Consider the following 18,280-nt stretch of genomic DNA (forward strand, 5'->3'; position numbering starts at 1 on the left):
TAAATGACAGAGTAAAAAGAGGACAAATTAATTGTGAGAATTTTGAATTGAGACTTGCTATTTAGCTATTTATGTGCACCTTTGATGTCTGGTCATAAATCTTTTGTGATCACTCCTTGAGTAGACACTGCTGACAGTACATGTGTAAAAAGCAAAAATCTATCCAATGCAGATAAAAAATAAGGACAAACTGCAAAAGATTACATACTTTATACATGTTGGTCAATGTAGTAACCCAAAGAACCTTGAGTTTGTGAAATACTGCCTATTCTGTGCAAATCTGGCTATATTAGAGACTTCTTTACCCAGCCACACATTTTTAATTGTGTATTAGGGATGTGCACACACAAAAAATCAGTATTTTTCAAGTATACTGAACCCTAAAAATATCGGTATTTCCAGATAAAGTATATGGAACCCTAAAAATATCGGTATTTCCAGATAGTTCTGAATCCCAATATTGGTATGGCATTAAGATTCAGGAAATAATCGGGATTTCTGACTTTTTGACTCCATTATACCCTATGGAGACCATTATATTCCATGGTTCCCATAGGCTATAATGGAGAATCAATCCAGAGGTATCTGGGGCTCTGTGGGGGCTGCATTTTGAGAGACAGGCATCAAATTTTCAGTATAGCTGCTGGTGACTCTCCTCAAACCCCCCCCCAAGTTTCAAAAATATTAGACAAGGGGGTCCAATTCTATGGGCTCCAGAAGGATGTGCCCCCCCCACTCCATTGTTTCCAATGGAGGAAAAAAGGCATTTAAATGCCTTCTCCAAGCTGCACCACGAGTGAACTAAACTCCAAAGTGGTGAGTTTACCTGGAACTGGTTGCTTCAGAGTTCACTCACAGCATGGCTTGCAAAAGGCATGGAGGAAAAAAATACATTTAAATATCTTTCCCCCCTCAATATCGTGCAAAAGTGTGATCCTGGGCTGGCTCCTCTTTGCAGCTCAGTTGAAACCAAGCTGCAAAGAAGAGCTAGGCCCAGCTGAGGCAGCACAAAGCTGTCAGCTCTGTGCAGCCCAAGGGAGTCCTGGGCTGGCTCCTCTTTGCAGCTCAGTTGAAACTGAGCTGCAAAGAGGAGCCATTCAGACTGCCAAATCACTAGCCCCCTTGGTGATCGACTGACAAAATAATCAATATATACCAATAAGCAGGGATCGTTTCCTACCAGAGCGCCCCAGAGCGGTGCTCTGGCAGAAACGAGTCCAGGCCCTGTCCCCTGGGGGGGAATTAAATGCTTGGCTTCCCAGCCTGATCTTCTCTAGGGGCACCCGGAGAAGATCGAGCAGGGAAGCCAGGCATATCTGGCTACAGGCGGCATGTCTGGCATGTCTGGCAGCAGGCTGGCTGGAGAACAAAAGGGAGGTGGGCATCTTCAAAAGCCAAGGCGGGCTGGGAGGGGGGAAGTGAAGCGAGAAGGGGTTTAAAGTTTAAAACCCTTCTCTCTAGAGTCACGCCACAGCGGCAGCACGATCTTTCCATTGTATTCTATGGGGCCATGGAATACAATGGAAAGATCATACTGCCCCTGCGGTACTTTAAACCCCTTCTCACTTTGCTCCCCCCCCCCCGCTTTAGCAGGCCGGCTGGGGAAGGAAGGGGAGGCTTTTGAAGATGCCTCCCCCCCTTTTTTTTGCTTCCCCTTCTGACACACTTCTGGTGATGTCAGGGGGCATGGGATATGCTAATGAGTTATATGCTAATGAGCTCCTACACCTCTTTTTCTATGAAATGACCCCTGCCCATAAGACATTTATTGGGTATTTTTTCGGCTTGCTTTGTACTGAGCACACACTCCTAATGTGTATATAACTGTTTGGCTGTCTCATGTACTCATAATGATGGGATGGGTGCAATTTTAGTTTGTACTAAGCACACACTCCTAATGTGTATATAAGTGTTTGGCTGTCTCCTGTACCTGGACTCATAATGATGGGATGGGTGCAATTTTAATTTATTCAGAACTTTTATATGAAATTTCAGACTCTTATAAATCCTAGATCCTGAATCAAACATAGGTAGATGATCTGATCTTTCCTTCTCATTGATCTCAGACATTTCATCTGGTCTGGTGTGTGCTTACAGTTGTGGGTGGAGGAGCCATATAGTGCCATCCTAAGCAGACTTACATCTTTCTTAGCCCACTGGTTTAAATGGAATTAAGAGAGTGTAACCATGCTTAGGGTATAACTTATAGCTTCTGTCTCTAATCTACATATGAACTTTATTGCAAGGGTTGTATGTAAAAAGAATTAAAAACATCACTCCTTCCTCAGCCTATTTTCAGGGTAGGTGGGTTACCGGCAGAGGGACAAGGTTTTGGGGTCTGCCTCTGTTCCTTCCTCCATCTCTGCAGCTCTGACTGCCTTCCTGCAGGTGCAAGCAACATGTCGAATGATAATATTGAGGATTATCTGATCAAGCCATTTGCTCCAAATAGAAATCCTGAATGGCTTTAATGCAGATAGTGAATACTTGTCTACTCACAAGTACTTACTCCCCCCCCCACTCTCAATAATGTCTGGCAACCCATGAAAATAAATGGAACTTACAATATTATTTGTTATATTAAACTGGAGAAATACATTTATATTCAACATTATGAGAGAGAATTTAGTCACGCACTATTACTGATTGCTGCATTCTTATACAATTTGGATTTTCAAATCAAGTTTTTAGGTATCAGGCCACATTAATGATGCCCTTTGCTATGATTTTTGCAGTCTAGGCAAGGGACTGGGAACTTTCACAAGACAGTTGATTTATCAGGATATGTGTAATGGTTGCCATTGAGATGTGGCCAAACATGGCATCCCCATGATGACAATCTCTATTTGGACTTGTAACAACTGAAATATTTACCAATTGGCAGCCATATTATGCTGCAGTTCCCAACCTTCATGTTTCTGTCAGCCATGTGGATCAGGAAGGGAATTCAAAATGAAATGAACGGGAGCAAACTATGCAGTGGATTCTTGTAAATCTTTGGGATGGAGGCATCTTTGGGTTGCACTCCCAGTATAATCACAATATGTGGTCTCTGGCTCGAAGACAGCAGTGCTTTGCTTAGGAAAGTTCTGAAACCGCTGCACAAGACTGGCAACTAACACGAAACTCATTTGTCGGGGAGGGGCTAGTTCTAGCATTTGACCCAAACTCTGTTGCTTAACCATAGAGTTTTGACTGAATGCTGACTGAATGCTAGGATATCATGTAACCAGGATGCCAATGATCACCCACCATTCCCCCCTTTTCTCCCACCATCCAGCTGAACAGCAGTCAGAAGAACCAGCTGTGAGGTGGGAGGTCTCTCACCAAGTGTGAGTACCTGACAACCCTGGCCGCCTCTCCTGCGGTATCTTCATTCTGTTGCACATGGGCTTTTGGTGGTGCCTGTTTTAATGCAACAAGGGTGAGGGCCTATTCTATTGTGGCTCCAACCAGGTGCAATGCTTTGTCTGAGGAGACGCATGCCCTGCAGGACTTGTCTGGTTTCTGTATGGCATGTAAGACAGACGTCTTCCACTAGGCAGTCTAGTAATGTAATTTTGGTGGACTCTACCATCAATAATACTTTTTTAATGACAAAAACATTAATTTAATGCTGAGTTTTTAATTAGATTTTATTGAAATTATGGTGTTATTATTGTCACTGTACTCCTGTGTTGTTAGCTGCCCTGAGCCCCATTCTGGGGGATAGGTGGGATAAGATTTTAATAAAATAAAATATGTCTCACATATATCCATTGGCAAGTAGGACAATGGATTAAAAAATCATATCTCTTAACACGTGTTTGTGAAGGTATACATTTGACCAGGGCTTTTTTTGTAGAAAAAGCCCAGCAGGAACTCATTAGCATAATAGGCCACACCCAACAGTGGAAACTCATTAGCATATTAGGCCACACCCCTGACAGCACAGTTTATTGGCATATTGGGCCACACCCCCATGCCTTCCCTTGGCATGCCCGGGCATCCCACGGCTGCGGGGAGCCCGGGCAAGCCAGGCCTTGGAGGGGAGGGGAGGGAAGGCAATTTAAACTGCCTTCCCCTGGCTTGCCCGGGTGCCCCTTCCATCTGTAGCCACGCACACAGAGGTTTTGGCTGTAGTGGGTGTGGCCAACTCTGAAGCCAGCCGGAATTCCGTTCCTGTGCTTTACTGCCCAAAAATAGCCCTGCATTTGACCATTTCAGGGGGATACTACCATGCTGGCAATTTTTTTCTTGTTTTTAGCATTAAAGTGCCCTTCAAACGGCATACAAGAGCATAACATCTCAATAAAAATTCTTGGGTAAAATATAAAGAACCTTTTTAAAAAGTCAGTGAATACAAAGAGACAACAACCCCTGCAAGCAAGGATAAACTGAAATGAAGTCCTACTCATAAACAGAATAACAATGATTTGCCAATGGTATAGCCATTCACCATCCAAAGCCAGAATGCATTTAAAAAACAAGAATCACCCTTTGTTTCTGTCTCTTTGGTGTGGTAGTTTAATACATCTTTATTTAAAATCACCCCTCTAAAAAACAACCCAGTTTCTTATTTTGAAAATGCTACTTTTTTTGCCTACATACTTGCTAAAAACATACTCTAGCAAAACCCGAGGTGGCCGCAAACAACACTTCGCCTTTCGTAGTTTTACAGAGGAGGGAATTTCTGCTGGTGATGGTCTCTTGTTCTTCCCCACAACAAGCTCAGCTCCCCAGAATGTCATCTTCTACTCAACAGAATGTCATCTTCTACTCAAACTGACCCAGGCTTTCTTCTCCTATGCTTCTAGCCATAATACTTGTACACCCAAAGGAAATTTAACCGGTTGCATAGAATGCTCCTTTTTCTTTTTCTTTGCAAAATAAGAACGAACTAAAATAACCAACCACTTCTGTTTCAGCATATGCTGCTAATTCATGTTTCTTTTAAATTTAGATGCTGATATCTAATCTGCCTTACACCTTTCTATTTTTTGTAGTGTTGCCAGGTCCCCCCTAGCCACCAGTGGGGGATGGGGGTAGGGTTGCTAGATCCAGGTTGGGAAACTCCTGGAAATTTGGTGGTGGTGGACCCTGGGGAGGACCTCAGTGGGTTACAATGCCACAGAGTCCACCCTCCAAAGCATCCGTTTTCTCCAGGGGCACTGATCTCTCTAGTCTGGAGATGAGCTGTAATTCCAGGGGATCCCCAGATTTCACCTGGAGGCTGGCATGTTCATATTTCAGTTGTGTTCAGTTTCAGTTTTCTGAAAATCTGGTGAGAAGAAAAGCTGGATTCTACTGAAAGCTCTACAAAGCATTTACATTCAGCTATTACAGCGGTGTTTAGATGATTAATCCGCAGCTCTTACAACCTGATCTTGTCTATGTTTTCCCAGGAGTCTGCCTAGTAAGTGGGCTTTTCTAAGCTAGGATTTGGGTACTAACATATAATCAGCCACATTGATTGAGTCATAGAAACATAGAATCACAGAGATGGAAGGGGCCATACAAGCCATCTAGTCCAACCCCCTGCTCAATGCAAAATCAGACTACAGCATCCCTGAGAAGTGTTTGTCCAGCTGCTGCTTAAAAACTGCCAGTGAGGGGGGAGCTCACCACCTCCCCAGGCACCTGATTCCACTGTTGCACAACTCTTACTGTAAAAAAGGTTTTATCCTAATATCCATCTGGTACCTTCCTGCCCTTAATTTAAACCCATGATTGTGAGTCCTATCCTCTGCTGCCAACAGGAACAGCTCACTGCCCTCCTCTAAGTGACAGCCCTTCAGATACTTACAGAGAGCAATCATGTCCCCCCTCAACCTCCTCTTGGAAAGCAAATGTCTTATCGCAATGACTTACCATTCTGTGCATTACAGCATACCCATAGCAGGACAGTATAGCCCAGCACGTGGAACATCATCGCAGCGCTTCCAGAAGGCGCTGGCCCTTTTCAGAAAAGCTGCAGCCCTTTTTTCTCTTGCTCTCTGCTAGGTATGCTTTGCTTGACTGACTGTTCCAGCGGCTGACCTTGCTTTAGCCTTTCCTCTCCCTTCAATCACTTCCCCCTAAATCTCTTGCAACATACACAGTGAGACCTTTCTTTCTGGTCAGAGACTTATGCAAACTCGGTGGAAAATAATCCCCCAAATTTCTCAACCGGCTCTGCCCTTCCTGCTGTGTCTGTGCCCACTTCACAAGTGTGAGTAATCTCAGCCAGCAACCCCAAGCAGTGCTGTTTTCAGTGATCAACGCAAAGACATGTTGGCAAGGATCTCTCATTCTCATGCTGCGTTCTTTGAAAAAACAAACAAACCATACAACTATAGCTGTGGTTTGCATTTTCAGCTCTCAAGCAGCCACTCAGCAGGATTTTAGCGTTTGCCAATGTTTCTTTTTAAACCAGTTTTTAGGATTTGTTGAAACTTTTACCAGTCCCTGTGCCGGAACCCTTTAAAAGCAGTTTGATGTGAAGGTATTAGCAGACCATAATGCTTGTTTATGCTTTTAATAGCTTCCCTTCTTGATTTCTGCAAAGAATACTCCTGTTGAAAGCACAGAAGCTGGTCATGATTCCCCCCCCCCCCTCGATAAAAATGGTAGGTTCTGTCTTTCATCCTTTTGAGGCTGATTCTGCATCTAGCTAGCATTCGATCCACGCTTTCTCAACTGGGAGGAAAAACGCAGCTCAAAACCACATTCAGATACTTCAGGGCAACACTGTACTATCTGCAAAGTCACCCCTGAATGGCCATAAAATGGCCATAAATCTATGCAGAAGGTACAATTAAACACAAAGATCAAAGAACTCCAAAGTGGCATGGAGTGTGGAAGCTACCATAAGACCCGATAGTCAAAGGAAGTGAAACCAGCATGCAATGCAGAAGGGAATTTCTGTTCCAACGTGGGTTTCATAAAACTATGAAGGGAAAAGCCAATGCAGAATCAGCCTGAGTGAGGAGTGCACATGGACTCTGTTATGCTATAAGCATATGCACATGGTGCTGCCACATGGAGCTTCGTATCAAGAGGGGTGCAGTTCTGGTTCCAGATTCTAAAGCACAGTATCTGCACAGCATGATGGGCACTTTGACCTTATGAGAAACCAATGCTACACATAGCCAGAGGTGTCAGACCTTTTTTTCCCTTATAACCAAAACAGATCACAGAAACTTTATTTATCTCTTTCCCCCTGCTCAGCTGTGTGTGTTTTTAAGACACTGTATGAAACACAGTAAAGACATGGTTCCATTTTGGAGGGCCAAATATGTTTGTGGCTTGTCCTAGTCCACCAGGTGCAGTTATTGGGATCAGGCCAGGTTCTCCCTATACAGTTCAGAAATAGTATACTGCTGTTCAAGATGCATGATATCAAGTCAACAGGACTGTATGTATCTTTGTGATGGGAAGTATACATTCACCTTTAAACTGCTATAGGAAGGTGTCTAGAGCCTTTGTGTAATTCTTACGGTTAAAAATGTACTGTTCCTTTAAGACTTAGGCAAGGATAGTATGCTGTGGTGTGTGGGTAAACATCAGTGTAACCAGGTATGTGAGGATTCCTGTAAACTATGAAAGCTATGCGCCTGAGACCTTTTGTACTTTCAAATGCAAATACACAAGAATTCAAGTTGGCTGAGTGCACCACTAATTTTGGTGCCAATTGGCTTGGGGAGAACAGCCCTGAAGCTCCTAGCATGGCCAGAGAGTCTCCAGCAGGGCTGGTATCAGGAGGATATTTGGGGGAGTCTGGAGTGTCATGATATTCCGCTGAGGCCCAGATAGGGTTGCCAGGTCTCCCTTGGCCACTGGTAGGGGATGGGTTTTTTTTTTTTGCCAGATCCAGGTTGGGAAACTCCAGGAGATTTGGGGGGGGAGCTTGGGGAGATCAGGGACCTCAGTGGGGTACAGTGCCACAGAGTCCACCCTCCAAAGCATCCATTTTCCCCAGGGGAACTGATTTCTGTAGTCTGGAGATGAACTATAATTCCAGGAGATCCCCAGGTTCCACCTGGAGGCTGGCATCCCTAGGCCCAGCTCTTCCAGTGCAGGCCACTGCCCACCACCTGCTTATTTCCCCATTGCTCACCTGCTTGCTTGTGAGCCTACCCACCACCTGAACTCCTGGCCACACACACTGCCCAATCCTGCTGAGGGAAAGGCATGCAGGAAGTGAATGGCAGCAACATTACCAGCAGCATTGTTCCCAGTAAAATACAGTGCTTGGCACAGTGGGGGAAGGATGTAGGAACACTGGAAAATGAGCAAGTGGTTGGGGGAAAGATGGAACTGTCCCTGGTCTTGAGCCACAGTGTGAGGGACAGAATGTGCCGGGTCATCAGAAAAGTGTTTTTTGCTTTGCTTTGGCTCAGTCATTGCCTGAACCAGGAATGGATTGATTGTATCCCCCCTGCTTCTGCACCAGCAACACATGTGGCAACCAGGTTGTACAATGTCCACTTTAAAAGCAGTCCTGGTGTCAGTTTAGAAGCCCTTAAAGGAAAGGTTCCCTTGCTCGAAAGCCAGTTGAATCCGACTCTAGGGTTGCGGTGCTCATCTCCGTTTCAAAGCCAAAGAGCCAGCGCTGTCCAAAGACATTTCCATGGTCATGTGGCCGGCATGACTAAACACCAAGGTGCATGGAACGCTGTTACCTTCCCACTGAAGTGGTACCTATTTATCTACTTGCATTTTCTTGCTTTCGAACTGCTAGGTTGACAGGAGCTGGAACTAGAGATGGGAGCTCACTCCGTCATGCGGCACACTCAGATCTCGAACTGCTGAACTACCGACCTTCCACAGCCTTCAGTTCAGTGTCTTAACCACTTGAGCCACCGCAGCTCCTAGAAGCCCTTAATATCACAATTAAAACAGTCAGACTGGAAAATCATTGCAATAATTATTTCCATTGATTTAAATGGGAAATACATTTCCTCCTGTAAAGTCCCCTCGCCATGGCCCAAACGGGATGAAATTCTTATATAAGTTATATCTAAATCAACTGCCATGTGTGAGAACTTTTATTTCTGTTTCCTTGAGGTCTTCAAATGATTAGTGCAAATAGTGGGTCTGTCTGTTTTTAAAGAACAGTGGACCTTGGGAGCAACAGGAGCTAAACTCTGTCCCTCCCATTGACCTTGCTGTGTTCTGATACTTTAAGCATTTTTCTCTCATCCCGGAAGCAAATATTGATATAGGAATGGGCAGGACCCCCAAATTAGACTTCTGTTTAGGAACAGAACCTTGCCCCTGCATTTCCTACACATGAACTGGAGGGGGTGCCTTTCTCCCCACCACCACTACTTCACTTTGCATTCCGAAGTTTAAAGCGGTGAATATCAATCTTTTTGAAAATGCATGGGAAACAAGGTAATAATTATTCATGGGGGGATCAACGGGAAGATTTCTCCTCCTGAAATTTCTTTTGGAAGTTACTCCAGGCTCTACTTCCTCCTCTGACAGGCAATGCCACTGATGAGCGTAGCCTAGCCTCTTGCCTCTGCCACACTGCCACTTGCCAGGTCTGAGTTAAGTACCCTCTGTGGGTTGCCAGCACCACTGTGTCTTAGCACAAGCTATTCCTGGCCACCAGAAGCCCTACCGGACAGTGGCCCACTAATTTACTTTCCCCGTAAATAAAGATCCAAGTTTCTCTTAAGCATCAGGCATCACAGAGCATGGCTGTAGCACCCCCCCCCCCAACACCTGAAGTCTGATGGGTGGCCATTCAAGATGAGGTCTCCTTATTGGTACTATCTAGAATTTGCATTCCAGTGACACCCTGCCTCCCTGCTGGAATGAGCTCCAGTCTGGACATGGCAGATCAGATTCGCTCTCTGAAACTTATCCCAGGGATCCCCATTGCCCATAGACTTTCAAGGGGGTGCCCTTCAAAACAACTAAGAGGAGACTGGGGATCAAATTGGGGTGTCTCAACAGAGGAGAGGACAAGGGGCCTTACAAGGACTTCTACAAGAAGGGAAGGGGAGATAGATATTTGAGATGAAATAACATTCTCTGATGTTATGTATTGAGCCTGAACTGCCCTTGCAAAAGGACTGAGCTTGGGATGCATAACAATAGATTGCTAGGATCCTAGAATGGACCGGTAGAGAGACAAGGATCCTAGAATAAACCAACTGGGAAACAATAGAGTTTAAATAGCCTATTGTTGGGAGTGGGGTGTTTCTGGATGTAACCCTTTTCAAGCATAAATACCTGGCTTTGGCCAGGGATTCCAGTCTTCTTCTTTCTCTTGCTGAATCACTAATAAACTATGAGGTGATCACTCTACGTGTCTGAACCCAGTATATTTCATCTGTGTTTAAGACTCCGTCTTCCTTTCACTTTTCAGCAGCATCGAGCTTCCCATTCCAGCTGGCTATGTGGTGGTCAGCTGCTTTTTGACCTGCTGAAATGAAGTTTTCAGCTATTCTTGGCATGAGGATTGACTGGGGAAGTCTTTTCTCGGAACTGAAAAGCAAACATTCTTCCTACAATGTTTACTAACCAAACATTGCAGCATAACAGGAAGACAGAAGTATCAGACACTGAAAAGGGAAACAAAAGCAGATTTTGTACATCCACTCCCCACATCAGAAATAACAATGAGGATGTTAATTTCTATGTGATTCCATTTTGATCTGGTTACTGATGGTTACTTCAGTTCCAATAAGGTTTTTTAAAATCTTAGGAATATCTCAAAGGACAATTAGAAATGGACATCTATCCTACTTGGAGTTTTTTTTAATAACAATAAAAACTGAACAACTTAGGTTTTTATGCAGCTGCAGACTTAACAGTATGACTTAAACCTGCTGTTCATATTTTTAAAAACTCTTTATTAAACTTTACAAACAGCTTTTTCTTTGTAAAGTGTCGTCAAGCTACAGCCAATTTATGGTGATCCCATAGTGTTTTCTAGGCAAGAGACTAACAGAGGAGATTTGCCATTGCCTTCCTTCGCATAGCATCCCTGGAATTCCTTGGTGGTCTCCCATCCAAATACCAACCAGGGAATAGGCTTGTTACAGAAGGTTAATTTCAACTGATGATAGGAAGAAATTTCTTAACAGAGAGGGCTTCAACAATGGAGCCAGTTACCTAGAAGGATGGTGGGCTCTCCCTTACTTGAAATCTCCAAGCAGAGGCTTAACAGCTACATGACAAGAATGCTCTTTGAGTGTCCTGCATTGAGCAAGAAGTTAGACTGGTGGTGGAAAGTGCCATCAAGTTACAGCATGCTTATGGCAAACTCAAAGAGTTTTCAAGGCAACAGATGAACAGCAGTGGTTTACCATTGCATTCCTCTGCATAGCAACCTTAGACTTCCTTGGTCTGTCATCCAAGTAGTAACCAGGGCCAACCCTGCTTAGCTTTTGAGATCTGATGAGATTGGGCTAGCTGGGGCCATTCAGGTCAGGGTGAGGGTTGGACTAGAGTACACTTCTTTGGTTACCCTTTTGTCAGCTATGCTGCCATGAAGGTTGGGGAGTTTGGTCTGTATCTGGTTAATTGCTATTGCTTTCCTTTCAGGTTAATTGCTACTGCATTCCTTTCTGTGCTTTCTCTGCTGTGCACCAAAATGCTTATCTATGCAGATTTGCAGGAGGGTGTTGTGGTGTCTGGGTTTTCCCTAGGTGTCGTGGGAGAGTGTTCGTTCTTAGCTTCAGCTACCTAACGGTCTCTAAGCCTTATCCCGCGTGCAGGAGGGTGCCTAATTGGCCAGTGCTGTGGGGTAGTGGTGCATACAAATACCCTATAGCCTATTATGCCCATGGGGCCGCCGCCATTCTTAACAGTGCCTATGTTACTGCATCTATAGCTTTGCAATAAAAGTAGAACTGTTCCTGAATGCGAGTACTTCGTTGTTGGCTGTGGGTTCTGACACCTATATGGATTTGTATTTTCTGATCTATATTTAATCTGATCTCCTATTGTATGTGTATACATATGCCAATAAAGGCTTGTCAAAGTAAGTAAACACTTCTTTGGAGGGTGGGTGGGTGGATGGATTCTTCTGACATGCACAATGCACACTGAGGAAATTATTTTGACTTATTCTGAAAAAGTTGTTGGTTTTTTTTAAAAAACGATTGGATTTCTTTGTTTCTATCTGCATTTATTTTCTTTCAAAAAGACCCTGATTAGGAGTTAGAACACTTGGATTGGTCCTCATATCTTGGAAAGTGGAGTGATTTCAGATGCCAAATGATAATAGCGCACATTGGTAACGAGACAGGAAAACTAGCTCTCAATCCAGTCCAGGAAGACGTAATTCAGCAGTCTCTCTTTCCAATCTTGCTTTGAAATTTCTTTGTAAGAGCACTCTTACACACTAAGAGTACTCTTAGATCAGCAACTAAATATTGTGGTTTCTGTCAGGCTTATGTACCTTTATTCCCCGCATCTTCCTGGATGGAATTGAGACTTAGGTTTCCTGTCTCGTTACCAGTGCTGATATCTCCATGCCTACTTCCTCTCTGCATATCACACCTAATCCAATCACGCCTGCTACTGCCATTTGGCAGCTGAAATCATCTTTATAAAGTTTATATCTCTGGTACTTCATGTTACATTTTATTGCATGCATGGCTCAGCCCAACAAAGTGATATTTATGTCTGATCCGGCCCTCATAACAAATGAGTTTGACACCTCTGGACTAGATGGACTATAAAAGGCCTTTCCACTCTAGGATGGAGGTTCCATTTATTCTTAAACAATGGTTTAATACAGCATTATCTTCTGGTTTTCCTATTTAGTTGTTTCTTGCGTTGATGAGCATAATTAGATCTCTCTATTTCTTTCTGGAAGCTTATTTGAACAGTGCTTTTTCATCTAAATTGAAAGTTCCTAAAAAGTATTATGAAGCTTTTCACCATATGTAAACTACATTGCATTTCTTGCTTGTTAATGTATTGACCAAGTTCAGTTCCAATGCTGATATATGTATTGATTGTTTATTACTATTTAAAATAAAAAAATTAAATTTGAAAAAAGTAATACCGTGGACCCAATGCACATGATATTCAGTATCTTGTTTGTCCTGGAATATTTTTCGTCTATAATTGTTGGACTTCAAACCTAATTCTAAAGAATACGAACAAAAAAACAATGGCAGCACTAATGCTTTAGGACAGGGCCCATAAAAGACAGTATCTTATTTTCTGACTGAAATCAGATGAAATACCCAAACAGCAGAGAAAATGAAAATGGGAATACATGATGTGCTACATTTCCTGTTGGCTCTTTGAACATTTGGAAATCTGGAAACTGAAGGAACACCCTTCAATTAAAAAAAAGTGCTCTGAGTTAATATAATAAACCATGATGTGTTTATCCTTCATAAAAATGTTGAGCCATTCACTGATCTCATTATACTACTAGTAATAACCACATCCTGAGTTAAAGACTACCGCAGTTCAGGTGTGCCTGTTGCTCAAAGCAAGCCCTTAAGGAGACTCACAGGGATCTTTTCAGTGGTTATAAGCACAAGTAAATTCCATTTTTTTTCCAGAAGAGCTGCAGATTGTACAAAAATTTCCTCACCCCCCCCCTTTTTTTTGCCAAGCATTGATCCATCCTTGAATTTTGCAGAGTCTGTTTTATAGTCACTGGACCCGCACAAATAAAACTGCATATAAATCCAGACACTTGCACTTCTACCCCACCAAAATGCAATTTCCATATCCCAAGACTGAATGATTCACAACAATCTCCAGGGCCAGCACAGATGGTTAAGAGATGGGCCAAGCCCGACATGTTCCTTCCACTCCCTTTCCTGTCTCCCATGAAATCTCCCTCTTCCATTTTCAGGACTGACTAAGGTGTAGTGTTATGTCTACAGTACAAACAACAATAGTCATGGTTAGCTTTTTGAAACTGGTATGCACTGGTGCAGGGATAAGGACTAAGGTTGCCAGTAATGGTCCCTCTAAGCTGTGGAGCCTTGTGAGCAAAAATTCTACTTTGTGAGCTACGGGCACGAAAGTTGTGAGTGAGCAATTTGGCTACTGCATAAATTAGTTTGCTCTGGAGCCATCCTTCCGGAGCTGAGACAAAAATCTGTGAGCTGGAGGCTAAAAAACTGAGCTAGCTCACACTAACTCAGCTTAGAGAACACTGGTTGCCAGCCTCCAGGTGGCACCTGGAGATCTCCCACTATTACAGTTGACTTCCGGACAACCAGGATCACTTCCCCTGGAGAAAATGGCTGCTCTGGAGGGTGGACTCTATGGCATGGCACCATGCTGATGTCCCTTCCCTCCCATACCCCACCCTCTCCAGGCTCCACCACCAAAATCTCCAGGTATTTCCCAACCCAGGGCTGGCAGCCCTAATAAGAACTGTAATCAGTGTTCCTTCTAAGCTGTGTGCATGAGTGGCCGCTCATTAACACAGGAAGCCATGCTCAGCAGCAATTTGGGTTCTTGTAGGGTCTTGCACTTTCCATTGTCCATTACGGCAGTTATATTCCCAGGCCCCAAGACAGCCAGTCCCCTTCCTCATAGGCATAGGCTCAGGACTGGATCTCAGTCAAGCCCTGGCTGGAGAGAGTTCAGGAACAGGTGGGTCTTCTTCTGAATGAGATCTGAGCCCTAGACTAAGTACAGAGCACTGAGGGGTGAGCCAGCTCACATGCCCACTGCCTATGGCCTAACCCACAAACCCAGCGAATTCCAGACCGTGATCTTGACTTCCATGTTGCTCTGAAGCCTACATGCAGTTTCCTGCTGCTGTATAGATTTCTGTTCCAGAGGAGGAGGAGAAGAGGAGGAGGAGGAGGAGGAGGAGGAGGAGGATAGATTCATAAACTGCTCTTCACTACCTGAAGGAATCTCAGAGCAGCTGGCAATCTCCTTTCTCTTCTCCTCCACACAACAGACATCCTGTAAGGTAGGTGGGGCTGAGAGAGCTCCTTCGGGAACTGCTCGTGCGAGAACAGCTGTGAAAGAACCTGTAACGTGACTCAAGGTCACACCAGCATCTGCATGCTGAGGAATCAAAGATACAGACTACACAAATACTGCAAGAAGTGCATGCAATTAACAACAATTGTAAGAATCAGTTGACTCTTGTTGTTGAACTTCAAGCTGTTTTAATTTTTCTGTTTTTCAACACTGTTTTTCAACAGACAAACTTCCCCGGAGTTTTACTGCTCATTTCGACACATTCTTTCTCAACGTAACGGTTCAATTTTTATTTATTTATTTATTTAACCTTCAACTTTATATCCCGCTCGAATCCTCTTTTTTCACAGAGGGTCTCAGAGCGGCTTACAATTGGTGCTAATCACACGAGTTTTCCCTAACTAGGGCCACAGAGTTATATGGGGTAGGGGTTACCTATCAGCACCCTTGTGGTGGTGGTTGGGATGTTTCTCAGCTTCGGCACTCGGCGCTTCACTTGGCTTTGGCATTCTGTTCGTTCCGGATAGTTCTTCCTATGGGGTGCACGACTCGCGTCTTCTGCTGGTCCCACCCACGTCCTTCTGGCTCCGCTGAGCCAGCGTCTGACGTTATCAACGTGCCCCGTCTCAGCAGCCGTCTGGATGTTTTCCTCTCTCCTGGCCACCAGGGGTCGCCATGTCGCCATGGCGATCGCTGTAGCTTGCTGCTGCTGCTGCTGTTTTCGCCGCCGCCATCTCGCCACGCCACCTCCGATCTCCAAGCTGAGCCGAGTTCTCGTTCGCCGCCGTCGCCGCCGACCATCCGACGTCAGGCAGGGTGCCCCCCACCCTACTAAGGGTGGGTACCCATTTATCTACTTGCAACTAATTGCTTTTCGAACCGCTGGGTGGGCGGGAGCTGGGATAAAGGTCGAGAGCTCACCTCGACCGCGGTGGTACTCGAACAGCCATAGTGGCTGCCCGAGTGATTTTGCATCCTTACAATATCTGACATCGGACTCTCTCCAATTCCACATAAATTCAAGAGCTCTTGACAAAGTACTTTTACAAACGGACAGCAAGCTGAGGAATCAAACCTGGTTCTCCTAGATTAGAGTCTGTGCTCCTAACCACTACACCAAACTGGCTCTCAGTTTGAGAAGCGCATAGCCCACCTTATGATCCTGCTGCTGAAAGCAGATCAAATCTACTTACTTATATTCCCCCTTATGATTATAGGTCTAGTCTTGCTCAGTGTCATTGAAATGGGAAACTGCTCTTTTTGGCAGCATCGCATAACACATGCTGAAACCTAAACCAAGATAACAGGTCGACACAAGATAAGACAATAACAAGATATGTGACTCAGAGAAACATGAAGATACTAACAGTATCCTTTTATGTAGAGTTACACCCTTCTAAAACTATTGAGGTCTATGAGCTTAGAATGATGTAACTCTACTTAGGATGGCACTGTAAATGTGGTAGAGTGAGAAACCACAAATCAGACAAGTGTTAAAAATCTAGGAGTGCAAATATAGACGACTTCTGATTTGTTTTTCTCTTTGGGCTTCCGGTGTGTTCCTTTAGTGCTTCCAGCCTTGCAGTAATACTTTATCACCCACACCGGGATTATTATTGCTGGCATGTGGGTTAATGCTTGAATCAATGTTTCAGAGGTTTATTAAATCTGGGGAAACACAGAAGAATACCACTTCCCAAGACATTTTGCTTCAGCTATTGATAAAGGGATGATTCTAATATTTGCAGAAGAAGAACAATTTAATGTAGGAAGCAAGGGTAAGTAAATAAGTAGAGATAAGGGGCTCTTACTTGGCAAGTAAAAGCCCCTTCCTCCAGTCGTGGATTATAAACATGAATTACAATAATGCTCAACTGGTTTTCTGGCAGGGGGACATCCCCAAAGCCTAGGATTCACAAAGTTTTTGTGCCATTTCCAGATTAAATGAAAAACTGAATGAACATGGTTGTGCAAACAGAAATGGCCGATGAGGATGTCCTGGGCTGGTGCTTGTTCTGCTGGTATGGTATGGGTCACACAAGAACACAAGCTGCAGGGTGTGAGCTCAAAAATGTATTTTCTTGAATCTGTATTTCCCTGCCCAGATCTACCACTTAGATGCATAGACAGCTCCTATTTCTGTGACTCTCTCTGCACTGGGGAGTATTATTACAGGGGTAACGTAGCACAATGTTTAAGCGTATAAATGGTGAACCAAGAAACCTAATTTCATCTCCAGTATAAACTCAGTGAGAAGCCTTAAGGAAGGTAATGTCTCTAAATCTCAATGTCCCCCTCTTATCTCAGATTCAGAGATGATAATACTGGCCTATTTTACAGGCATGATGTAAGGGTTACTGAGATCATGTAAGTGACATGCTTTGAACACTAAAAATGTGCTAATTAAATGGTAAGTATGAACAAGTAGGTTATCTGTAGTAAGGGAGACTAGCCTGCTCTGGAACAGGGTTGGTTCTCCAATAGATGCTCAAAGTGTTATTAAGTAATATCTACAGATTTTTATCTTTCAGAAGATGCTGCAGCTATAGTTACTGATGCTATTTTAAGTCCATACTTAACATTCTCTTTCACCTAGAATTTCACAGATGTAATGATGACCCAGCTGAAATAAAGAATGTAAGCTAACAAAAGAAGTCACTAATGATCAATGTTCCCTCTAAGCTGTGGAGTCTCATGAGCAATTATTCTGCTTTATGAGCTACTGGCATTAAAGCTGTGAGCAAGCAATTTGACTACTGCATAAATTAGTTGGCTCTGGAGCCATCCTCCCTGAGCTAAGACAAAAATGTGTGAGCCAGAGGCTAAAAAACTGTGAGCTAGCTCACATTAACTCAGCCTAGAGGGAACACTGTTAATGATAGTAACCTGTTTCAATAGCCCCAGATTTTCAACAAAAAAGTTGGCTGTGAAAGGGTTCTGTGGTTCTTGCATTAGGATCAAGTCCAACTCTTCAACTGCACTGAGTTTAGAAATGTCATTTTCAGTCTCCACCCAAGATCTGGAGACAGCCCATACAAATGATAAAGAATAAACTTCACCTAGTTGAAGTAAATTCTTAAATCTCCCTTAATATTTATGAAGCTGTGTAGTTTGAAAGCTTGTAGTAAATAAAATTAGATCATCAGCACAGAGGTAAATTTCTGACTTTCAGCACCAAACCGGACCTCTCTAATCCTGCAAAAAAAAAATTCCATGAAGCTGTTTACTATTGTAATGATGAGAAGTGGCAATAAGCTTAGTTTATGTATCTTCAGAGGTAGAGTATGAGGGATCATTGTATCAGAGATCCAGAAACAACCACTCTATCTGGTCCAATGCCTTCTTTTCATCTAGGGACTAAATCAACTTTTGATGTAGTTCT

At 43.7% G+C, this 18,280-nt stretch overlaps 1 protein-coding gene across 1 annotated transcript in view; it reads right to left on the reverse strand.

The window, feature by feature from the left end:
- The window catches only part of LOC107125688 (complement factor H-like), a gene marked incomplete at its 3' end in the record, with an annotated part of 22,362 nt that extends 16,343 nt beyond the window's left edge, over positions 1-6,019 (reverse strand). The window contains exon 1 of the mRNA XM_015429140.1: positions 5,851-6,019. Coding sequence (XP_015284626.1) covers positions 5,851-5,911 — 61 coding nt within the window. The remainder of the gene's footprint in view (positions 1-5,850) is intronic.
- Between the last annotated feature and the right edge of the window lie 12,261 nt (positions 6,020-18,280).

The sequence above is a fragment of the Gekko japonicus genome, unplaced genomic scaffold, assembly GCF_001447785.1.
Source record: "Gekko japonicus isolate JY-2015 unplaced genomic scaffold, Gekko_japonicus_V1.1 scaffold2303, whole genome shotgun sequence".
Lineage (NCBI taxonomy): Eukaryota > Metazoa > Chordata > Lepidosauria > Squamata > Gekkonidae > Gekko > Gekko japonicus.